Source organism: Camelus dromedarius, chromosome 9 (assembly GCF_036321535.1).
Source record: "Camelus dromedarius isolate mCamDro1 chromosome 9, mCamDro1.pat, whole genome shotgun sequence".
Classification (NCBI taxonomy): Eukaryota; Metazoa; Chordata; class Mammalia; order Artiodactyla; family Camelidae; genus Camelus; species Camelus dromedarius.
In genome coordinates this window covers 73,892,044-73,916,320 of record NC_087444.1, presented here as the reverse complement: position 1 = coordinate 73,916,320, position 24,277 = coordinate 73,892,044, and the positions used below count along the sequence as shown (strand labels likewise).

Here is a 24,277-nt window from a genome sequence, read left to right as displayed (position 1 = left end):
TCTTTCTCTGGGTCTCTGTCCACTTTGTGGGATTCTGTCCCCTTTCCTCAGTGTGTCTTTCCCCCTTTCTCTGGGTCTGTGTCTTCTCTCTCTGGGTTTCTGTCCCCCTCTTTCTCTTGGCGTCTGTCCCCTCTTCCTCTCTGTTTTTGTCCCTTTTCCAGTCTCCCTTCATCTGTCACTATCCCTTTTCTTTCTCTAAGCAGGTCATTCTCTTCCCAAATCATATCTTTGTCGACAATCTCCGAGTCCTGTAACACCTTGAATTTCTCTTATCTGAACTCAGGACAAGACCCTCTCCCCAGTCCCCACCCAGGAAATTCCAGCAGAGACGACAATGTGGGAGAGCCCCCCACATCCACCCCACCGTCCCCTCGGGCCTCGGGCCTTATCTCTGCCCAAGCCCAGCTGGTTAATGTCTGGCCTGGAGCTCCTGGGAGAACTGGGGATGAGAGCAGAGAGTGGGAATCTGCCCGGGGATTGACACTTAACTGGCAAAAGTACGCAAAAGAATCTCAGGCCCAGACTCCTGGGTCTGAGGGAGGAGGGGGCTTGAAGGGTCTGGACTCCGGGGTCTGAGGGAGGGGGCTGGGGGCCCGGACTCCTGAGTCTGAGGGAGGAGGGGGTTGGCGCCTGGCCTCCTGGGACTGAGGCGGGCCGAGGGCTGAGGGAGCCAGGCCGGGCTGCCGAGGTCTCGGCACGCGTGTGGAAGGCGGGATCCCCCGGCCCCTCCTCCGCCGTCGGGCGCCGCCCCGCCCCCGCCCCCGACCCGGGCCCTCCAGAGCGTGTGCAGCGAGGAGCCGGCGGGCGAGCGGGCGTCTCTGCAGCCGGCGAGCAGGAGGAGGAGGAGCCGCCGCCGCAGCGCCAGGGGCAGCCAGGGGAGCCGAGGAGGGCGCCCCAGGTAAGAGCCTCCACGCCTCCTTCCCCGGGATTCCGGCGTCTGGATCGCCCTGCCCCCGGGTAGGGAGGTACGGGGGCGGGGCCGGCAGGGGCGGGGCTTCGCGGAGGAAACTGAGGCAGGAGTAAAGTGTCCCAGATGGACCGCCCGTCACCCCCAGCAGGACCCCAGAAGTCCAGACCCCCGGCTAAACCTTCTGGGGGCGGAGGGTCCTAGGAGTCCGTATTTCTCAGTACCTGGGGAGGAGGGACCTGAACTCCAGAACTGCAGAGTCCGAGGGAGGAGGGCACTGGGGGTCTGGACTCCTGGGTCTGAGAAAAGGGATTTGGGGGCCTGGACTCCTGTATCTGAGGGTGGAAGCTGGAGGCCTGGGCTCCTGAAGGAGGAGGCAGCTGGGGCCCAGGGCTCTTGGGTCTAAGGGAGGAGGGGGTGATAGCCTGGACTCCAAAGGAAGGGGGCAGCTGGAGACCAGGACTCCTGATCTGAGGCGGGAGGCCACTGGGGACCAGGACTCCTGATATGAGGGAAGAGGCAGCTGGGAACCTCCACTTCTGGTTCTGGTTGGGTCAACATGTGTCCCTCTTCACATTTCTCCCTTCCCATTCCCCCATCTCCCAGCCAGGGCAGGCAGCTACTCCAGGTATGTGCAGTAGAAGTCTTGGACGGGCCCTGGCCTGTCCTGTGAGGAGAGAACATTCCAGGAAGCAGCCTCGGGGACCCAGGGCTTCTTGAGTGTGGGCCCTCGGGGACCCGGGTGTCCAGGCCAGCCCCACCCCCACCCCGTCTGAGAGATGAATGAGCTGAGGAGGATGTAATCTTTTCCAGCCTCCTCCATCCTCAGCCCCTCCCCTCCCCTCCCCTCTCCGCCCCCCATCTGCTTTCCATCCAGGAACCATCACCTGAGCAGGGCAGGGGCCTCTGGGAGTAGGGGGTGCAGCCTTGACTCTTGGTACCCTACACTTTAAGAGGAACACGGAGAAGGGGAGTGTTCAGGCCTCCTCCCCCACCTGCCTCTAACCTGCCTGTTTCCTTCTTCCCCTAGGTGGTTGCCCCCTCCCTCTCCTGAGATGTCAGGAAGGAGGTGGCGTCCTGCGTCCCCCACAGGGGCTCCCCGGAGCCTGGGGGCCCCCAGCCCTGGAGCTCGGAGGTGGAGGAGGTGCTGACAGGTCTGGTAACCACCTCGTCGCTTCTCAGTCCTCTCCAGGCCACCTTTTTCCAGAACCCACAGGCTTCCAGAATGTTCTAGAGAATCTGCAATATCCATGCCCTTGCCAGCATCTCTCAGCCCTGGGTCAATTTCATGGACAGGGAAACTGGCACCCCACCTGATAGCAAGTGTCTTGCCTTCTCAGTAGCAGCTTTGAGTTGAACTTGGGTCTCCCTAAGATTCCAGAATATGACCTTTCTCAGAATTTTGGAACCTCAAACCTCCTCCAGGCTGCAGGACTTAGGGTTCATTGGTATTGTTGAGGCAGGATGTCAGAGTGGAGTTGCTCAGACTAGGTTCAAGCCCCACCTCTGGCATTTGCTGGCTGTGTGACCTGGTGCAAGTCACTAACCTCTCTGAGCCTGTATTTCCCCATTTGTTGGCTATAGTTAGTAATAATAGTAGAATAATTATGATTACTCTAGAATTTGATCATTATCAAAGTCCTAGAATATAGTGTCCCCCAAGGTTCTAGAAAGGGGTCTCCTTGTGGTTCTGGCACACAGGTCCCCCTGGAGTTCCCTTCTGTCCCTCCCTTCTGTTATATCCTCCTGTCTAACTCCAGCTCCCCTCTCTCTATCCTCAGGTGCTCAGCGAGATGCTCCCCCACCCCTCAGGCTCCCTCCCCATCCTCCTACTTTTCCTCCTCCCCAGTGTCCCAATGGAGCCCCATCCCCCACCCTCACCACTGCCCCCATTTCCAGCCCCTGAGTGGGACCTCTTGTCCCCCCGAGTAGCCCTGTCGAGGGGTACCCCCACGGGGCCCCCTCTGCTCTTCCTGCTAGAGGCTGGGGCCTTCGGGGAGCCAGCCGGCAGCCCAGCCAACCGCAGTCGGCGGGGGGTGAGTGAGACAGCACCAGCGAGTCGCCGGGGAGAGCTGGCTGTGTGTGATGCAGTCAGCGGCTGGGTGACAGACCGCCGGACTGCCGTGGACCTGCGTGGCCGTGAGGTGGAGGTGCTGGGCGAGGTGCCTGCAGCTGGTGGCAGTCCCCTTCGCCAGTACTTCTTCGAAACCCGCTGCAAGGCTGACAGCACTGGGGAAGGTGGCCCCGGTGGGGATGGAGGGGGCTGCCGGGGTGTGGACCGGAGGCACTGGATGTCTGAGTGTAAGGCCAAGCAGTCCTATGTGCGGGCACTGACCACTGATGCCCAGGGTCGTGTGGGCTGGCGATGGATTCGAATTGACACTGCCTGCGTCTGCACGCTTCTCAGCCGGACTGGCCGGGCCTGAGGGCCCCTACCCAGGAACTGGGCAGGCAGAGGAAGAGGAGAGCTGGTTGCTGTAAGACCTCAGAGGTGGCCCAGCTGTTGTGGCCTCAGTTTGGGAACTTGTCAGATGGTCACAAAAATAACAGCTCTCTGACTTTTGAGAGCTCAATCTGGGCAAGACAAATGGTGAACAAATGGGGTTTTGAAGGATGAATAGGAGTTCTTTTGGATGAACTTGAAGGTAATGATGATGATGATGATGATGATGATGATAGCCAATATTTTGAGTGTGTACTGTTTATCAGCTCTAATACACAACTTGTCAGATCAGCTCTGGTGGATTTGACCATTGAAAGCCCTCACCTTCTGAGTTGATGACCATGTGATTTCAGAGGGTATCACTTCGCCCACCCTGGAGAGCATAACAAGGAAGGGCTATGTTAAGAAGAGAAGCATAAAAACTGGAACATGTAAGCAAGTAGTTGGGAACTAGGGTTCGAATGAGACATCTTACTTGGTCACATGGGGCAAGTATTGGCTTAGAATGTTCTGTGTTGAGGTAGTGAGCCACGCATCACAGTAAGAGCACAAGCAAAGTTGACTGAAAGGCAGTCAGGAAGTTTACGAGCCATTCTCTTCCCAACCTTTATCCTATACTCTGAAAGAAAGAGATCTCAACATTGTCCAGCCTGAGTAGGGCATAAAGTTTTGACCACGGGGATCAGGGGTCATTTGGACATAGGTCAGCCTGGAGTGAGCCAGGAAAATCCAACAGAAGAAGTGGCCCCAGAAACCTGAATGAAGGAATCAGTGGGAATCTGGGCCAGGCTACAGAAGGCAGCCTGTTTTCCCTGTCTGAAGAATGGGTTAGTGGGATGAGCTAACGGGGGCTGAGGAGGCAGAGACATTAACCAAAAGGGCTTTAAAGTGAGGAAGTGACAAGGGAAGTCAGGGGTAGAACACACACCCTCAGGACACCCCTTTGTTTATTACCACACCATAGCCTCACACCTGTTGCCAACGCGTGCAAACACACACACATTCTTTTGCCTTTGTTTCTACATCTCTGTGTTCTAGGTCTGTGGTTCCCATTCTCTTTTCTGCTGCTTCCTTTTCTGTTCAAATTCCTGTCCCGTCATCTCTGGGTCAGTAGCACTCTGTCCCTGTTTCTCACTGTCTCACATGAATTCTTGTATGTGTTTCTTTCTTATTTATCCAAGCTCTTTCCACACTCCCCTCTTTTTTGTCTACTTCCCTGTGGGTCTTTCCCGCTTCGCCCACCCCCTACCCAGGTGGAAGTTTTCAACCAAATCAAAGGCAGGCAGGACAGAAGAAGCTGATGCTGACTCCTCCAGCACATGCAGGGAGGGGGGGCAAGCCCCAGGGAAGTCTGGAAATCGTTACCCCCACTCCTTCCCCCCTGAAGGTGGGCTGTCCTGGCAGAGGGAGGAGGTGGCCAAGAGGACTGGATCCCTAAAGGAATGGGAGGTGTTTTTCCAGGATTCCCTGATGCTCTGGGTGGCTCTGTCCTCCCCTTTTGTTCCTCAATTTCTGGCTCTCTTACATGCCACCCCCCCACCCCAGGTCTCTGTGTCTCAAAACTCTCTAAACTCTGAACTTCTCTTTCTTCGTCCTCTCCCGTTTCTGCCCTCCTCTCCCTCTGGTTCACCCTCACTCCACTTCTCTGAGTTTCTGTACCCCTCTCTCAGAGTCCCTGTCCCTCCAGGCCTGGGTCTCTTTCTCACTTCATCCATCCATCCACAGGCCTGCAGGCCCCTTCATTGGGTGAGTTCAGGGTGGGCGGGTTCTGTTACCTGGGGCAACAGCAACAACAAGCCTGCTTCTGCTAGGCTACCGGGCGGGGATGGGACCATGGCGGGTCGGAACTTAGCTCTGCGCTATGGTGCCCCCTGGTCCCCCATCTCTGGGACTGAGGTACCTGGATTCTGGCCCAGCTGGCATCTCACCAGCAGTGGCGTCGCTCACCGCTTTATCCCGCCCGTGCCCTTTCCTCCGCCCACTGTGCAGGTGAGAGGACCTTAGGCTCTAGGCCAAGAGGAAACTGGGGCCCAGACTGAAGGAGGGGCCTGGCGATCCAAACACCTGCTGAGAGAAAAGGGGACTGGGGGCTTAAATTCCTGTCTGACTGAAGGAGAAGGGTCCCAGAGTCTTGGGTGTGAGAGAAGAGGGGCCAGGGGAGGAAAGGCCTGGGGACTCACTGGAAGAGATCAGGGATGGCGGGCCAGATTCCCATGTCCTTTCAGCTGACGTCCCTCACCTTCTCCCCAGTCCACGGTCGCGGAGCCCCTGCCCGCAGCCGCAAAGCAGGATTTGCATATCTGGGCTTTCGACGAGGTCATCAACAGATGGGAGACAACCTCGGGCTCAGCTTGTGTGCCCAAGACCCACGGCGGGCCCTATGCGCAGCCCGAGGCCCCAGATCTTGCGGACCCCAGGCGGACTGTGGGGATCAAGGATTTAGGGGAAAAAGTAAGGCTCTGGGATGCCCAGATCCACGGGAGACAGGGCTGAGGACCGCCCTGGAATCCCGTGCACCCTCACGTTGGGTCCCCGCGTCGCCTTCCCCAGCTCAGACACCGCGGCTGGCGCCTCCCTCTGACCACAAAGTACCAGTGCAGTGAGACTAGGGCGCAGTACACCGGCTGGCCCGGCCTGGAGCCGCCCTCCACCACCCATGTCGGTCCCCAGCCCCTGGAGCTTGCAGACCACCACCGCGGGGGTCCTTCCCAGGTAGCTAAGACCGCGCTGGCAGGGTCTGGCAAAACTTGGAGCGCCCGGGGAGGGGTTAGGGGGTCTTAGAGGCTAGGGACCCAACTGAGACCCTGGGGCGGGTTCGGAAGGAATTTTAAGTCTAGAGGTGTGGCCAGAGAGTCTGGGGCCAAATCAGAAGGTTATGTACACTGGGGGAGGGGCTGGGACCTTTGTAGGTGAGGCCAGAGGAAGAGGGGACTGGAAACCAGAAACCCCAGCTCTGAGGCTGGAGGCGCAACATGTAAACCCTGAGGCGGGCCTAGGAGGCTGTACTGAGGCTGGGGGCGGAACTAGGCGGTGGACAGGACGTGTGGGCGGAGCTTGAATATTCTGAGACTCATTTGGGGCTGGAGGCGTTGCTAGGCTTTGCCGGTTTGGGTGAAGTAAGGAGGAATGGTTGCCCAAGGCACTGCTGAATTCCAGTGGCGGGACCTGGACGGTTGGAGTCTGGGGCAGAGCCGGGGAGGCTTTTTGGTGGCTGGGGGCTTGGCTTTGTGTTCGAAGACAGGCAGAAAGTATTTGGATTTTGGATGTGAGGCTAGTAAGAGTTCTGATTTGGGGACCGATGCTGAAGTGCACTGGCGTGCGATTGGTCAGGAAGGATTCTGGTTCTGGCAGCGGGTGTCTGGGCCTGGTTCAGAAGAGCTGTTGAGGTAGAAGGAAGAGAAATTCTCAGTCTGGGACACAGGGCATGGAATGGGGTTTGAAAACTTTCTTGCTAATCCCTCCTCAGGCTCTAATCCCCTGGACGAAGAATTCCAAACTGGCCGGCCGGCCTTTCACAGTATCTGACCAGGGCATCCTGGATCGCCATCAGCCCTATCTGACCACGACGGCTCGGGACTTCAAGGCCTACTCGAAGTGAGCCTTGGTTCTCGCTTGGCACAGCCCCCTCATAGGCTGGTGGGACCCCGAGTCACCTGGTGTTGGCTCCCCGGTCTGACTCAGTAGTCTTGGCTTTCAGCCTGCACGTGCAAGAAACCAGCCCCTACTTTTTTCAAGGGGGGGGGGTGCTGGTATCCTTAGTATCAACTCTCAGGAACATGAAGCCTGCAAAGGGCCCAAGAGGGAGTTCTGGATCTAGGGGTGTGGCTCTGAGGGTCTAGGACAGGCCTCCTTTGGTATTTGAGTCCCCAGATACTCCTTTCCAAGGATGCGAAAGTCCTAGATTCCAGGCCCTTAAATACCTCGAGGATGCAGGAATCCAGGCTAGGAGTCACCATCCCCATGCTTCCTAAAGGGTCCCCGATTCCTACAAATGTGTCCTCGCCTCGAAACGCAGGAGTTCCACAGCCTCCTCAGGTCCTGAGGTCTGAACCTCAGCCTCATCCCGTGGATCCAGCTGTGCCCTCCCCATCCTGCCTCCACCCCAACCCCCAACAGCAAGGAGTTGTCGGGATGCCCTCCCAAGGGCTCGCTGACCTACTGGAGCTTCGAGGAGACGCCCCAGGTCTGGGGCCACGGCCCGAAGCAGCAGCCCAGTCCGCACTCTTCTCGGCTGCCTCGGCCACCGAAAATCCGCGTGCCTCGCGGCAGCCTAATGACGCCAGCTGTGCCGCATTGCGGGGCGCTGTCTCTGGCTCAGGAATCCTACAGACCCCCGCTGCACCCACTCCACCGGCTCGACCGTTTCTGCCCGCTAGAGCTGCCCTGGGGCGGCCCCCACTGGAAGCCCGTGTCAGGCATCTACAGCGTGCCACAAGCTTACCGCACCGAGAACTCCAACTATGGCAGCTTAAAGCTCGCGCTCGTCTGAGACAGACAGACCAGCCCCGCCCTGGACACGCCCCCCCGAGCCTGGAAGTCAGCGACTAGAAGCTAACCGGGCGGGACTAAGACCTGGAACCCCGCCCGTCACTTGGGGGCGGGGCAGATCTTGGGGACCAACCCCCGAGCCGTGGGCGGGGCGAATCCCACATCCCTCTAGTCGATTGCGGGGGCGGGACTGAGCCTGTTAAGTATACTCAGGGTTGTGGGCTGGCGGATGGGACACGCCTTCTGCGGGACAGAGCTTAATGAGAGTTAAATACCCTAAACCACTCTCTTTGCTGGGTTCGGTTCCGGCATTCTGGCTGCTGGGGCCCTGAGTGTGAGGGAAGTGGGGTTCACGCTGAATACCCTGTGGAGGGGCGGCTCATCTGGTTGCCGGCGGATCCCCCACCTCTGGTTACAGAATCCAGTATTGAAGCCATGTCCCTCCTAAGAGGTTGGAAAGTCTATGGTAGATGGAGCAGGGTTGAGGCGTCAGTCCCTCACCATTCGAGGGTTGTCAGAAGGGCCCTGCTCCAGCCTCTGCCAGGCTCCCCTCTTGATAGAGGCAGGCCAACACAGCAGAAGGCACAACTTAAGGCTTCCTATCCCCTATTTCTTATGACCCCAACACGACTGCGCTAGCACCGGGGGACTGAGTCTGCAAAGTTAGCCTCACCATGGGTGTCTTCGGCTTCTTGGTGTGGGAGCCATTCAGGGAGCGGGTGGGGAAGGGGGGTGGAGTGGGCCACTGAGCCACTCCTTCACCTCCCTGACCTTGTCTGCTTCTCGCCCCCGAGGAGATTAGTGTCCAGGTTACCCCACCATGCTGCCACCCTCAGTGGCCTTGCCGCCCCCACAGCCTGCAGGTATAAGACCAGGTAAACACGACAGAGGAAACACCAAAGATGGAGATGCTCCAGGTAAGACTGTAGGGCCCCTGGGCACCTTGCAACCCCATCCAGGCCACAGCTGACAGGAAGACGGAGAGTCCTGTGACCTTGTGAAGGAGGCCTCTTTCTAGAAGGCTGTGGACAGCCAGCAGGCTTACTGTCAGGAGAAGGGAAGCAGGTGGAGCAGGGCCTGAGGGCAGTTATCTGAGGTCCCTGGGTATGGGGATGGGAGACCCCTGAATGGAAGCTGTAAGGCAGAGGATAGGGGTCCCCAGCAAGGATGGGGGCTTGGGCAGAGGTCTCAGGCTGGCCCTGAGACACTGGCCTTCTCCCAGGGGCTGCTGCTGTGGGTGCTGCTGGGCGTGGGTGGGGTGTGGGCATCCAGGGGGCCACTGCGGCCACTGTGCCGGCCCATCAATGCTACCCTGGCTGCGGAGAACGAGGCCTGCCCTGTCTGCATCACCTTCACCACCAGCATCTGTGCGGGTTACTGCCCCAGCATGGTGAGCTGCTCAGGGTGGGTGTGGGCCAGGGTGCTGCCACCTCAGCTCCAAGTGGATTACTCAGGGCCAGGCCCGCAGGACAGGAAGTGGCACCAGGGGCGGAAGGGTGGCCTGTTGAAACTCCCTACCCGAGGGGCTGGGGAATTGTCAGAGTTGGGCATATGGGAGGGAGAGCATACAGGGTTCCCTGGACACCTGAGTTAGGGATCTGCAGGGTGTGGTGGGGGAGCCTGGGGAAGGGCTTGGCCTCAGGCAGACCCCCAAGCCATGTCCCCACCACTTCCAGGTACGGGTGCTGCCGGCTGCCCTGCCACCTGTGCCCCAGCCGGTGTGCACCTACCGTGAGCTGCGCTTTGCCTCCGTCCGGCTCCCTGGCTGCCCTCCTGGCGTGGACCCAATGGTTTCCTTCCCCGTGGCCCTCAGCTGTCACTGCGGGCCCTGCCGCCTCAGCAGCTCTGATTGCGGGGGTCCCAGAGCCCAACCCTTGGCCTGTGACCGACCCCTGCTCCCAGGCCTCCTCTTCCTCTAAAGCTCCCCCACCTCAACCTCCCACACCCACCCCAACTCCTGGAGCCAGCAGATGCTCCCCTCTCCCCTTCCCTCCCCTCCCAATAAAGGCTTTTCAAACTGCACTCTGGGGTTGTCTTTTTTGGGGGCTTGTACACCTGTGTACACACACACACACACGGTGGGTCCAGTTTCAGAACCATTTTATATAAAGTCACAGTGTCAGAACTCTGGTAGAAAACGGGCCAGGTGGGGGTGAGGGTGACATCAGCTCAGGAGGTGTCCATGGTTTCACCTTCTGTGGGGAGAAAGAAGGCCAGAGGGGTCAATGTGGCCTAGAGGGCGGGGCCTGAGCTCTCCAGGCCAGGTTCCCTCCCCAAAGCGGGCACTCCCGGGGTGGGGGACAGCAGGGACACTCACTGAGCTCGTTGAAGAGGAAGGCATCCTGATACTCCTTCATGTACTGCGTAGAACGTGACTCATCCAGGAAGAGCGAGTAGACCCGCTTGATGTCGTCCACCTGCACCTCTGTGCCCTGCGGGGGGCATTGAGACCTTAGTGGGGCCCCTCTTGGGGGGGGTGTCAGGGTAGGGACTCTGGGGCCAGGTCTTCTGGGTTCAATTCCCACTGTGGCCACCTCCTGGCTGTGGCCCCACCTCTCCATCCCTCAGTTTCTTCATCTGTGAAATGGACTTAACAGCACCAACTTGCAGCCCATAGATATTTACTCAACACCTTCTGTGTGGTACAGAAATCAACCTGAGAGACCAAAGTCCCCTGCCTTTGAAAACCTAAGGTCTAGGACTAATCACAACCACCCACGGAAAGCCCTGGGAGCAGCGAGTCAGCCACTTGCTCATTCGACACCCATGGGCGGACTCAGCCTGCTGACCTTGCGTTTCCGGCACACCAGGCTGGCAGCCGTGATGAGCTGGATGGCGTAGCGCAGTGAAGTCTCCAGCCCAATGCGGGTCAGCACTGTGTAGGCGTCCTCACTCATTTCCACATCTTCTTCCTCGCACCTTCGGGCAGGCAGGGGAGGGGGCGTTCAGCCAGGACTGGGGCTCTGACTGCAGCCACCCCATGACCCTTCCCTTGGGGGCCCTGCTAGATCTCCCAGGAGGACACATGGAGTCCACATCACACAAAACGCTGAGCAAGAAGGGCCACTGAGGCACTGGGCCTAAACCTGGGCCTCCTGACCCTCTCTGTTCCAGGGCTCTTTCCCTGGTGTCAGTCACTAGCACGGCCCCTCAGAGCCCCTCCCCCATCAGAGGCCACTGCTGGGATGCCCAGTCCAGCCCGACTCCTTGCAGGCCCAATGGCCTCCCCCTCAGCCCTCAGTGTCCTCATGTGTCAAACAGAGCGGACACCCGTGCTGCCTCTCCCGCCCACCGCCTGGTCCTGCACCCAAATGCCAGGGGGCCCCGCCCACACCGGATGCGGAGGATCTGCTTTGTGTCTTTCTCGCTGTAGGGAGAGGTAGAGACGATCAGCAGTCGGTCCAGCAGGTCAATGGGGATGCCGTGGGGGCTCTGGTAGCTGGTGCCTCGGATCCTGAGTGTGGGGAAAGGGAGGGCTGTCAGGGTGATGCTCCCAGGACCCAGGCAGCCATTCCTTCTATTCCCAATACCCCTCCCCTCCCCCTCCATCACAACCCACTCACTGGGCCAAATACCAGGTGACCTTCAGCTCCTGGCTGGCGTCACCGCCTGGCTGTGCAGCCAGCCCCTGACTGCATCAATACCCCTCTAGAGCCAGGCTCGCTTTAGCTAGATATCTATGTCTGGGATTAAGGGATCAAGGTCCCACTCCTCTGAGCGCCACAGGGGAGGGACTGTGCCCATCCTGTCCCCCACTGCCCCTGGCCAGCCCAGGGCCTGGCCCATGACAGGTGCTAGGAAACAGCAGATTCCCATTATTCATGGTAATTCCATCATGCAGGGGTGAACACTCAATTAGCGAACAGTGAACTACCGCTCTTGAGGGAAATACATGGTTAGGTTCTTGTGAGCCTTTGGTCACCATTTTTGTCAACCAACCCACACATAACCTGGTTTCATGTGTTTCTGTTTATAGTCCCCTTGTCTAATATATATTATTCACGACTTATTCATGCTGAACTCATATCCAACAGCACTTGAACTTGTGCTTAAGAGACACTGGACAGCTGGGAGCCATTTTATCTATTTATTTTTATTTTATTTATTTATTTATTTTTAAATGGAGGGACCGAGGATTGAACCCAGGACCTTGTGCATGCTAAGTACGTGCTCTACCACTGAGCTATTGCCCATGGGGGCCATTTTAAATGGTGAAGTCACCACAAACAAAAAGCATACAATGTGACAAATATGGCACTAAAGAGATCTGTAAAAGGACACGTGTTTACAGCATGTGAGCTCAAACCAGAAAGCAGAGTGTGGCCCAGTTGGACCCTCATTTGGAGCGTCTACGGTGGGCAATTTGATCTTGTGCTGCTCTGCACATGTCCGCGAATGACTCAAAAAGTGTCGTGAACACCGACTGGGAGGTTACAAATAAACTGTAGCGTGTGAGCAGGTTCACAAATACGGAATCTGCAGACAATGAGGACTGACTGGATTTGCTGACTCTCAGAAAGGCCCCTGTTCCCAAGGCCTGACCTGCAGTTGCTTCAAATGTGCTCCCAGCTGGTCTTCATCTAACCCTCAGGCATTTGGATAGCAAATTCTGGTCCTGCCACTGTCTCCATGTGACTTTGGGCAAGTCACCGGGCCTTGCTGCCCCCATCTTATAAGGGGGGCTGAGACACTCTCCAGCCCCTGAGCTCCTCTGGAGGGCCAAGCAGTTCATCCCAGAAAAGTGCCGAGCACAGAGCCGGGGACAACCTGCCCGGAGCCCCCAGCAGCCACGCTCCTTTCTTCCCTGTGCTTCAGCGGGCACGTGGCCGCAGCACCGGAGGGACAGCCCTCAGCCTCATGCAAGGCCATATACCCGAGCAGTGCTCGGCAATGGGTCCAGGTGGCTGTGCTGGCTGAAGCCTCCAGGCCCCAGTCACTTGTCCACCACTTCCTTCTCCCTCCCTGTGGACTCCTGACATGGAGGTGAAGCGGGGAAGACCCAGCTGGGGGGACAGGGCAGGGCAACACCCCAGGGCAGAGGTTCCCAAGCTTTATGGTGTCTGGTGCCCTCCATGTCTTAGGAATCTTTCTGTGGTATCCTCAAGCCAAGAGAAATACTAAGTTTCATTCCCTTTACTTCCATTAAGCAGTTAGGTAGAAGTGACTTAATTATAGTCGTTTACCCAGCATCCAACACACGTCACTGTGTGTCCTTCAAAAACTGAAAACATCCCACAGCCCTCCTGTGTTTTCTGTAGCACCCTGGGGTGCCTCGGTAGGCAGTTAGGGAACTGTAGTACTCTTAAGGGCTACAGGAACAAGACAGAAAGAACACAGCCCCTGGACTTCCTTGTGGAGCAGAGCTGCCCACCACCCACCATGTTTGAAGGAAAAGTACACCATCTCCTCTGGGCCATCGCATCCTTGTGGGCATCCTTGCTACAGCAGCCGAGCCAATTCCTCTCTAGTGAGGTGCTCAACAAATGTGCCCTGTCTAGCCTGTGGGACATCCACCGCCAGAGCACCCCATCCTCCACAGGGGCCCTTGAGGGGGCCGGCAGTGCTCACCGGGTGATGCCACGGTTGGTGGCCATGATGAGGACAGGCGCCATGTCACTCTCCAGGGCCCGGTTGAGGAAGGAGAAGCTCTCAATGTCCAGCATGTGGACCTCGTCAATAAACAGCACCTGGGAGCCATTGGGGTGGATGTCAAATCCACCACCCGTGGCCCGTCTTCTCCTGTGCTTCCCCACCCACCACCGCCACCTGCCCCAGTACTCACACCGGGGATGATCTCTGCTTTGCCCTCCTCCCGCCACTCGGCCACTTTGGCATTGATCTGCTCTCGGACTTCTGATTTGATCTCCCCTGTGTCGCCTGTGAGAGGCAGGGGTGGCGGAGGGCCGTCAGAGAGGAGACAGGGATCCAGGGCCGGAGGGTGGATGAAGACGGAGAAAGATGGGATGTGGGGGGCAGAGGGAAGGGAGACCAAGGCCAGAAAGACAACGTAATAGGAGTGCGGGGGAGTCGGAAACAGCCCAGAGAGGAGGAACAGTCAGAGAACCCAGGAGGGAGGAAGGGTAGCCACCAGGCCAGGGGGAGTGGGACTGCCTCACCTGAGAAGAGGGCCAGGAAGCCCTGGGTGCGGGAGTTGATGACGTCGATCTCATGCAGGGACACAGTGTGCACCACCTCCTTGCGTTTCTGGAGCTCCCCATCTGGACACTGCACGAACTTGGTCTATGGGGGCAGGGTGCAGCGTAGAGGGCAGAGTCAGAGCAGAAAAGAGCATGAAGTGGGGTCCAAAGGAGCTGTCTGGGGGAGATTGGGGCTCCCTGGAATGGGGCTGGGAATCCAGATGGGGGTTATCCAGAAACCCCAGGCGAAGAGGTAGTCAAGGCTGGGCATTTAAGAACATATGGGGGTCCCTGGAGGACCTGGAAACCATGAGCAAAGTGCCCAGATAAGGAACTTCAGCTGTCCCAGCAGGTACAGGGAAGTGGTTGGGGTGACAGGAGGATCCAGACCCTGTGGCCCTGGGGGTGATGGAGAAGACAGAAACATCCTGGTGCCTGGATCGAGGAGACCCCAGAGCCCCAACCCACCTGGGAGCCCATGGCATCATAGTCGCGAGCGCGAGTGAAGGAACGTCCCAGCTTGGAGATCTTGCCCGTGGCCTTGTCAATGGTGATCACATCCCTGCAGGGAAGAAGGGTGGAGGTGAGAAAAGGAAGGGCCGAAGCTCCCCGCACTGGCCACCTGGTGCGGCCCCCAGTGCTCACCCAGCCTGGACCTTGTCTTTGGTCAGGGACTCGATCATCTTGGTGCCCAGGTCGTATATGGTCTCCATCTCTGTGGTCTTGAGGGTTAGCTTGCCCACCTTGGAGCCCTGAGGGGTGACATGCCAGGCAAGGGGCTCAGAGAGGGCCCCAATGTCTCCCCAACACAGCTTCAGAACAGACAAGACATGGGGCAGCTTTAGGGTCTTGATGGAGATGTTCAGTAGCACAACCATGGTGATAGCTTCATGGGTGCACAGGTGTGTCAAAACCTAACATCCTGCAAACCTTCAAGGGCGTGGTTTATTGTATGTCAACTGTACCTTAATGAAGTTATTACTTAAAAGCCAGTCAGAAAAACGAATATGTGTATATTCATGCATAACTGAAGCATTGTGCTGTATACCAGAAATTGACACAACATTGTAAACTGACTATACCTCAATTAAAAAAAAAAAAAGCTAGTCAGGAAACAAATGAAAACTTAAAAGACAAAGTCTATAAAAACAACAGGTATACTACAATTTAAAAAACAACAAAACAACAGGGATCTTAGAGCCCACAGAATGGTCAAGGGGGTCCCACTCTAACATTCCTTTTTTATACCCAAATAAAAGGCGGTTTTTGTTGATCACAAACCCAGAAGACAGAGCTAAGTTAAACACAGCTAAGAAAACAAAAATGCCACACCCCTTCCCGCAAGATAAGCTATGAAAACAAAATGCCAGATTCCCTCTCCACAGGATAAACAGTCACCAAGTCTAGGCTTTCCCCCAGCATATCCAAGTCTCTCCTGTTTCCTGGAATTGTTTCTACAGTGAGTTGCTCCCTTTGTAGGGACAGGTGGCAGGATAAAAGGACAGAGGTTGGGGAGGGAGTTATTCCAATTAAAAATAATAATACTAATAAAAGAAGGATGTATCCATGGGATTCTTTGTAATTGGAATCTAATTTAAAGAACTATCTAGAGAATAGCTTTCCCTATACGTAAATATTCTCCTACCACCTTTTTTTTTTTTTAATTAAAGTATAGTCAGTTTACAGTGTTGTGTCAATTTCTGGTCCTACCAGATTTTTACAAGTCAAAATTTAATTGCCAGTAGATGGGACTAATTTAGGAGGCTGTTAAGAGTGAAAAGGGCAAGTTGTCAAGAAATAGTAGTTTTTTCAATAAACAAGTTTGCTATTACTTTTTTTTAAAAGTGAAAGTTGCTGTAATTACAATTTCCAATGAAAATGATGAGTAAATGAAAAAAAGAGAATGGTGTCCACGTGACAAGACACAGAAACACGGAGGGCGACTATGCATTAGGTTAATGGTTGAAGCACGTTTCAGATTTATTTAGCATTTTATTAGCAGTTGTAACTTGATAATTAAAAGAGAACTATGTATATAGATGAACCTCAATAACACCACACTAAATGAAAGAGCCAGACACAAAAAATCATACATTGCATGATTTCATTTATATGAAATGCCCAGAACAGGCAAATCCAGAGACAGAAAATAGATTTGTGGTTGCCAGGGGCTGGGGGCCAGAGGGGAAGGACAGAGACTTTGAAACTGGTTGATGATTAATTTTGTGTTATGTGATTTTACCTCAATTAAAAAGAGAGACCTATAGAAAACTGTAAGACAAAGGGAAACCAGACTATGAAAAAAGACTTAAGAGATATGAAATTTTTTAGATGGGCAATAGAGTGTCTTGGAATGCACAGTTGGGTGATTAAACTAAGGAAACTCAAGCAGGTGAGGGCAGCTACTTCTGTGGGGAGACTTGGGGGTACTGCAGAAAGAGGCATAAAGAAGGGGCTTGGGGGGCAAAGTTCTAGTATTTCAACTTGATGGCATTTATGAGGATTTTTGCTTTATAATAATTTGACTACATGCTTATTTTACATGTTTCTTTGTATCTGCTTTATTTTACAAGGTTAAAAAAAATCTTAGCTTAATCCATTAAATAAATAAAACAAATAAACCTAGTTATCTGCCCCCACCAAAAATTTTTTTTTAATCTTAGCTTAAAAAATGGGAGTGAATCATACCTCACTTAAGCTGGGTGGTAAACGCCTTTTGGGTACTAGGCTGTATAAATCCCACAGAATGGGTTTTCAAGCCTAACTGTCAGGAATTAACTGTGAGAAAATTCTAGAACTTCTTGGTCATTCCACCACTTGGTTTTAATTTCTCACAGTGCCCCTGACAAATGGATGAACTGCTGTCAACTCAGCTGGCCCCCTGTGGTGGGCACACAGATAGCTCCGTCCTGCATCTCTAATCTTCCATAGGATTGGGACCTGAGTGCAGACCTGACACCCCCACCCTCCAGCTCTGGAGGTGGCCTAGACTTGGGAGCAGACTCACCGTCCCTGTTGCTGGCCGATCTATCTGGATCTCCACCACCTCCCCTTCGATGATCTCGGTCTCCTCCCTGGCCAGAAAACAGATCTAAGGAGACAGCCCTGGGCACTCAGGCATCGCTCACTCCTATGAGCCCTCGGGCACAGGACAAGCTGGCCAGGGCCAGGCTGGGGGCAGGGGGGGCATCCCAAGGCTGCTAGGAGCCGGCACCGCCCCCTGCTTACTTGATGCGAACGCCGATGGAGCGTCGGAAGGCCTGTGTCAGTGCCTCTGTCTTGCTCATCTCCAAGGAGAAGATCTCACTGCCCGCGATGGCCGTGAACGGGGTATCGGGGCCCAGGGCCTGCGCCATGCCTGGGGGGAGGCAGTCTGGGTAGAGGGGGCAGGCCTGGCACCGGGTCCCCAACACCCACTCTGTGGTAAACCAGCTCTTCTCCTTCCTCAGGAAGGAGAGCAGAAGAGAGGGGCCGAGCGCTAGGGGCAGACAGGGAGACACGGAGGAAGGGAGGGAGAGGATTCTAATCTGGAGGCCTGGATTAGAATCCCATGTGCTCAGAGGGTAAACCTTATGAATTTATAATCTTTCGAAGCCACCTCACAGGACGTGGGAACTCTTCTTGGTCCCCTTCACAGACGTGTGTCACACTCTACGCCTAGGTCTCCTGCCTGCTACTGTCTGACCAGGAGACTCCCAGACATCCTGCAAGTCTTAGTTCAGGCCCTGACTTATCCGGGAAATCTCTCCTGACAACTGCCACCCCGTCCTCTCCCCACCATCCCTCGCTGGGATGGGAGCCTCCTCTGTTCATTACCCTGAATGGGACCCTGTCCACGAACACTTGCCCCAGACTGGAAGCTCCTTAATGTCCGGGCTTTGGTCTTACTCATCTCAGTGACCTCAGTGTCTAGTCCAGGGCCTAGCACACCAGGGCACCCCAATGACTGCTACTTTATCTTAACTGGAGACCTAGCTGTTACCTTGATTCTCACTGCCTGGTGGGAGTGAGTGGGAAGAGAGGAGAGTCCAGGAAAGCTCAGGAAACTGAGGAAAAGATGCCTGAATAGGGTTTTGAAGGGTGGATAGGAGCTCAACAAGGATGAGGGACAGTTGTGAGTAAAAAGCTCTTAAGTCAATAATGGCTTTCAAAAGAGTCTGCTGGTTGTCTATACAATGCCCACCTTTCCCATCTTCCTTAGTTCGAGAACTTCCATTTTACTAAGGAAGCAGTGGTCCCAATTAAAATACAAAAAAAAGTTTTAACGTCTTACTCTCCCATGCAGCAAAGGGTGGCCATTTGATTAAGGTTTAGTCAATAAAATAGAAGCAACAGTGCATGGGAGTAGTAAGGCAGCTGCTCAAAGGGAGCTATCTCTAGGAGGTATCCCCTCATTGCAATTTCTCTTTCTCCTTCTACCTACGTGGAATATGGGTGGGAAGGCTGGAGCCTAGGCCACCTTCTTGCAACACGAGGTGACCTTGCCATGGAATGAAGCTGGAATGTTAAAGCCACTGCCATTTGGGGCTGTCTGTTAAATGTGGCTGAACCTGACTTGACTTACACAGGAGGGATAAGCCCAGAAGAGCTCCTACCCCAAGAGGTCACTTACCCATGGCGATGGCTGTCTTCCCGGTGCCTGGCTGGCCAGCAATGAGGACTGCCCGCCCAGCAATCTTCCCTTCCCGGATCATCTCCAGCACCACGCCGGCTGCCCGCCGGGCTGCCAGCTGGCCTACCATGCCCTGGGAAGCCTGGGGGTGGGAGGCGACAGAGTACATAAGGTGACTTCCTACTGGGTGACCACTGCATTTCCACCACCTCCAGGTTAGCGAGATGAAAGAGTACATTGTCAGCTGGTACTTCAGAAAAAGGCCAAGAAAGCCTTTTCTATCCCAATTTTTTTTTAAGACCAATAAAACTCCACGTGTGGCTGAATTTTATAAATACACAGCCAAATGTGTGGAAGATCCTAACACAGCCCCCACACTCCTCAGGGCCCTGGGTACCCTCCTCCAGGGAGCAGCCGTCCACCCCGGCCTCCTGGGCTCTACCTGTCGTGGCTCCAAGGCATCGTCTAGCCCCAGTCCCCGGATATGGGAGTGAGCACCTGTGTGCAGGAATAGAACCAGAAGACATGGTTACCAGCCAGCTAGCGGCAATGCGTGGCCTGAGGGAAAGGGCTTCCCCACTGAGGCCTGGTTTCCTCCTTGGTCATGTGGGGGCCCCAAATCCCCATTTCACCGGGAGGACAGCCTGGCAATGGTAAAGGCTCCATATACAAGAATGGCTCTTGGGATGGAGAACAGATTAGTGGCTGCTAGGGGTTAGGGACTTGGTGGGAGGGAGCGGAAAGAGGAGGAGATGGGTATGACTATAAGACAGTATTGATGGAGATGTTTGTGGTGATGGAATAGGTCTGTATCCTGATTACGGGGTTGATGTACAAATCTACTCGTGATTAAACTGCACAGAACTTTATACATACACAAGTGCATATAAAACTGGCAAAGTTCAAGTAAGATTTGTGGATTGTACTAATGTCAATTTCCTGGTTTTGTTATAGTTATTAAGGCGTTACCATTGGGGGAAATTGGGTGAAGAGTACATGGAAACTCTCTGCACTTCTTTTTAAACTTACTATAAATTATCTGTAATTGTTTCAAAATAAAACCATGATCAAAAAAAGAGTGGCCCCTAGGCTACTCGTGGCCTAAGTGACCTCACAGGTTCTAATCTCATCCCATGTAGCCCTAAGAAATGAGAGTCCCAGCTATTACCACCTGGGAGCACGCCTGAAGCTCCCTCATTGATTGACACGGACTCAGGGAGGAGTTCAGAGAGGTTAGATCCCTAGTCTAATACCACACAGCCAGTGAGAGGGCACTTGTTTTTGTAAATAAAGTTTTATTGGCACCCAGCCACGTCCATTCACTTATACACTGCCTGCGGCTGCTCCCACACTACTGCAGCAGAACTGAATGTTTCTGATAGAAAAGATTTACTTTCTGGCCCTTTAAGAAAAGATCTGTCAGTGGGGAGGGTAACAGCTCAGTGGTAGAGCACATGCTTAGCATGTATGAGGTCCTGAGTTCAATCCCCAGTACCTCCACTGAAAAAAAAAAAAAAGAAGAAATAAAGAAAAATAAAAAAGATTTGTTGACCCCTGCATTGGACCCTGAACGCCCCGAGGGCAGTGACCAGGTGCAGCTAGTGTCTCCTGGGTCCTCAGCTCCCAGCAGGGCTGGCCCGTGATAGCTGAAACCATGGCAGCTCCTGCACATTAAGGACTTTACCTTATTCAACCGTGTATCAACCACAGAGGTGAATTACTCTATCTCCTTTTTGCAAATAAGGAAACTGAGGCACAGAGAGGAACCAGCCCCTCAGGACACGGCTCAGAAGTGGTACCAGCAGCGTGCTTCGAGAACCCACGCTCATAGCCAAAAGCCCTTTACTGCATCTCTCGGAGACACTGAATGAATGAATGAGTGTAGTTTCTTCCCTGCAAGTAAAGCTCTTTGCAAAGTCTACACCCCACTGCCCCTACTACACCCCAACTTCCTGCTCCTGGGGGAGCAGAAACTGGGGGCTTGACTGCTCTGAGTCTTGGTCACCTAGGCTAAAAATGGGATGACAGTCACGTGAGGCAACTTGTGGGGCTATTGCAAAGATTCAGGGGATGCAAACTCACGTATTCAGTGGTTATCTGTAGAGCATCTGGTTGGCCAGGTCCCATGCTGGGGGGACAGCTAGGAAGGAGCCAGACCAGGTCACCGCCCTCACAGAGCTGATGCCCCCAAAGGGACAGTCAGTGCAAAGGCAACCCCAGAAAGCACTCAGCAAATATCCACAATCACGATTTCTAAGCAGGATGCTGGGGAGTCTGGGAGCCCCACCAAGGGCTCCTCTGCCAGGGCAGCTAAGCCAGCATCAGTAAAGCCTGGGGTTTGGGCCTGGCATGGTCTCCCCTGAGCCTTCTGACCCCGCTTTGGAACTCAGGGCCCTCCCTTCTTCGACAAGGTGGGCATAGTGGGGAGGAAGAGTGCCCAGGCCGCCTCCCTCTCGGGGGTCCTGGGTAGGTTGGCTCTGTCAGGGTGCAGGGGCAGGCAGGGGCTGGATCCTGTTACTGAACCACACTCACTCACCGATACGCTCAATCCTCGTCACATCACGGATCTCTGGGACCTTGGTTGTGGCTGTCTGGGGTCAGAGGAAGATGCGTCAGTAGAGCCTTCATGGTCCCGGTTTTCACCAACCCCTCCTCTGTCCCTCCTGCCAGCCTTCCATGAGACAGTCCTCTTCACTCCTCCTCATGGGTAGGCTGGCAGCCCAAACACCAGCCCCCCCCTCAGTTGTCACCCACTAAGGCTGGCTGGTTGACCCCATGACACTGTCAAGTCCCAGGAAGACAAGGACTGTGTCTCTCGTTCACAGCCCCGTCCCCAGGGCTGGGCACACATTCGGTGGCCAGGAGTTATTTGCTGAAGGAAGAACTCCTCCCAACCCCCCAGGGCTGTAAGGACAGGTGCAGAGCAGGCGTCAACTTGGACATGTTCTGGCCCCTGCTGATTTCCCAGCACCCCTGGCACCTCTCTGCCCCAGCCCTGTCACGAGGCCTTAGCATGTGCAGGTGCCTGAGTCCAGCCTGCTCTCCCCACTGCCCTCACTGAATCTGAACAAGCATCATTTATCAAGGGAGGCCCTCCCTGACCTCAGCCTCTGCCTGGCTAGTTCTAGGGTCTCTAGATGTCCAGACAGAAGGAAGGGCCTCCTCTGGGAGCCCAATCTCCCTGTGTAACCTCACATTCACAAGGGAGACTGCTGGATTGATGTTCTTGGCTTCAACGGATGTGAGTCCCAAGAAGGGCCAGACCACATCTCATTGGTTCCCTTCAGGGCTCAGTGTTTAGGGTCTCAATAAACGATGTCCTGACATGCTGAGCTCATTCAACAAGCCAGTAGAGAGGCCACCTGTGTCCCCAGTTCTCCAAAGAGAGAAGTCAGCCACTGTCCCTTCTCATGTGGGGGAGAGAGATGAGTCAACACCACCTGGGACAATTCCAGAACCCAAGGGAGATCCACTCAAATATTCATGGCAGCGTTAGTCACAATCAAGAGGTAGAAAAAACCCAAAATGTCCATCGATGGATGAATGGATGAACAAAACGTGGGGTAGCCATACCACAGATTTTCAGCCATGAAAAAGGAGTGGAATCTGACCCATGTTACAATACGGATGAACCTGGAAAACATGCCGAGTGGAAGAAGCCAGACATGAAAGGTCACGTGTTGTAGGATTCCATTTATGTGAAATGTCCAGAATAGGTAAATCCAGAGACAGGAAGTAGGTTAGTGGTTGCCTGGGGCTGACAAAGAAAGGGAGGCCTAAGAAGCCAGCTTGTTGCCCCAGCTCCTTGGCCACTTGCCCCCAACCCTCTTCCTCCTCACAGGTCTCCTAACCAGAATGAGAGGAGATGCAGGCATCCAACCAGAGGAGAACCCTCCTCTCTCTGGAATCAAGAGTTCAGACCTCCTTGTGACCCCACAGGGTCACAAGCCTCCTCCGTTGCTGTTTGTGACCCGTCCCACTTACTCTCATTAGAACTTCGTCACTGCCCCTAAACCACTATCAGAGGATTGAGAACATTCTCCCATCCACCCCTACACAGCCTAGCAGACTCTAATCCAGGCAAAAAATAGAGACACTGATCCAGAAATCCAAACCTTGGGCAATCCCAACATAAACGTACCAGCCTCCATAAAACCTTTCCTTTCACCATAAGCCTCTCCCACCCACCACTGCCCCCAATTCCATGGAAACAGAGGTCATTAGAGAACTCAGATCCTACCATCCCCTCATACTTCCAATACTTCATTCACATGCATGGGAACTGGGTCTCAGGAGTGTGGTTTCTGCCCTTTCCTTTTCCACTTCCCTATTCACCCCTTTTGCCATGGCAACAGAAACAGACTCAAATTTCACCCCTCAGACACCAGTACTCTCACCTCGACCCTATCTTCACCTTGACTGGGGTCACCTTGGGAACCTAGGCACCTGGAAGCCATGTCCAACCCCCAAGGTAAGGACACATTCCTTCTTCATTCAGATGTTTCTCGAGAAAGTACTCGGTGCCTGGCCCCGTGTACCTAGTCTCTCCCTAATGGAGTTCACATGCACTCATTCACTGATCATCCAAACTGAGCACACCCCTATCAGGTGCTGGAAATATTAAAATGACCCAAACCATCCCATGACAAGATTCCAAGCCAGTGTGTCCCTGGCCCTTTCCCCTCTCCACTGACACCCTCTGGGCTCTCAACACTCTTACCGCTCCGGATTCAATAAGCAACTCAACGATCTCAAGCACACAGGACAGGTCCCCAACTGCACTTCCTTCCTGTACTCAGGTACCATTCACGCCATCAACAACCCAAGACTGCTGGATGGCTTGGAGCCCAAGACACTATAACCTTCATCAGATTTTAAGGCAAAGGACTGCAGAACTGGCCACTGATTGCGCCCAGAGGACTGGACGTTGTAATTCTTATAATATGATGGATTCAGATTTGACCATTGAGACCGTAAATATTCGCTTGAACCCAGGATTCCAAGATCCTAGTCCCTTCTTTTTTCTACCCTCAGACCCAGGAGCCCAGGCCCCGGCTAAGATCCAAGAGTTCAGGTCCAGCCCCCTCCTCCATGAGACTCCTCAGCCCTCCGCATGCCGACACTCACCACGGTTGCCATGATGCTCACCAACCGCCAATATCCTAGCGGAAACGGAAACGAGCTAGGAACGAGGCGTCCTGGCCCCTCTAGACTGCCAGGTCCTCCAAAACTCTCGATGGTTCTTTATAAATATGCAAATTCTCCTGCTGGGGCGTGGCATCACTCTTTAGGCCCCGCCCATCCGCCGCAGCTGTACTGGAAGATGAGTTCCCAGAACCTCTAGGTCTATAACCCATGCCTCATGGCTCCTCCTCCTCTTACCCAATCTTCCTTGCTGAGGTCGATTGCAAAATTCTTAACACTTCTTTGGCAACCACACGTCCCCCACGCTTCCTTTCTTCCTTATCCACCGTCTTCCCTCCCCCCGCCAACTTTGGGGCGGCCTCAAGCTTCGGAGTTACAGAGCTGAAGGCCAATCAGCTAGCCCAGCGATAAGCCCCACCCCCTGGAGCTCGCTTCGACCACCAAGGCGGTGGAGGGCATGAGCGAACTCTACACCGTCCACCAATGAGGAGACACGAGAGCCCCGCCCCCGGGCGCGGACCAATGGCGCTGGCCGGGGGGCGGGC

The 24,277-nt window shown here is 54.7% G+C and overlaps 4 protein-coding genes across 5 annotated transcripts; 3 read left to right on the top strand and 1 right to left on the bottom strand.

The window, feature by feature from the left end:
- Positions 1-763: 763 nt before the first annotated feature.
- Positions 764-3,641, top strand: NTF4 (neurotrophin 4). The gene is made up of 3 exons (XM_031459057.2): positions 764-898; positions 1,938-2,061; positions 2,689-3,641. The coding sequence occupies exon 3, from the start codon at positions 2,701-2,703 to the stop codon at positions 3,331-3,333; it is 633 nt and encodes a 210-aa protein (XP_031314917.1). The 5' UTR covers positions 764-898; positions 1,938-2,061; positions 2,689-2,700; the 3' UTR covers positions 3,334-3,641.
- Positions 3,642-5,176: 1,535 nt separating this feature from the next.
- On the top strand, positions 5,177-8,927 carry SAXO3 (stabilizer of axonemal microtubules 3). Its single transcript, XM_064489504.1, has 5 exons — positions 5,177-5,339; positions 5,601-5,801; positions 5,901-6,062; positions 6,817-6,944; positions 7,467-8,927. Exons 1-5 carry the CDS (start codon positions 5,184-5,186, stop codon positions 7,837-7,839), a joined length of 1,020 nt encoding a protein of 339 aa, XP_064345574.1. The 5' UTR covers positions 5,177-5,183; the 3' UTR covers positions 7,840-8,927.
- Positions 8,741-9,860, top strand: LHB (luteinizing hormone subunit beta). Its single transcript, XM_064490021.1, has 3 exons — positions 8,741-8,755; positions 8,926-9,228; positions 9,515-9,860. The coding sequence occupies exons 1-3, from the start codon at positions 8,741-8,743 to the stop codon at positions 9,755-9,757; spliced, it is 561 nt and encodes a 186-aa protein (XP_064346091.1). The 3' UTR covers positions 9,758-9,860.
- Positions 9,861-9,921: 61 nt separating this feature from the next.
- On the bottom strand, positions 9,922-24,109 carry RUVBL2 (RuvB like AAA ATPase 2). 2 transcript variants are annotated; one of them, XM_010996353.3, is made up of 15 exons: positions 23,970-24,109; positions 21,124-21,178; positions 19,030-19,085; positions 18,588-18,729; positions 17,204-17,333; positions 16,983-17,049; positions 14,621-14,727; positions 14,444-14,537; positions 13,955-14,078; positions 13,621-13,715; positions 13,407-13,525; positions 11,173-11,292; positions 10,628-10,757; positions 10,156-10,270; positions 9,922-10,033 (listed from the first exon to the last, which is right to left on the bottom strand). In XM_010996353.3, exons 4-15 carry the CDS (start codon positions 18,715-18,717, stop codon positions 10,008-10,010), a joined length of 1,257 nt encoding a protein of 418 aa, XP_010994655.1. In that variant the 5' UTR covers positions 18,718-18,729; positions 19,030-19,085; positions 21,124-21,178; positions 23,970-24,109; the 3' UTR covers positions 9,922-10,007. The 2 variants fall into 2 exon arrangements, with proteins under 2 accessions (XP_010994655.1, XP_010994653.1); XM_010996351.3 differs by having other exon boundaries at positions 23,715-24,093.
- Between the last annotated feature and the right edge of the window lie 168 nt (positions 24,110-24,277).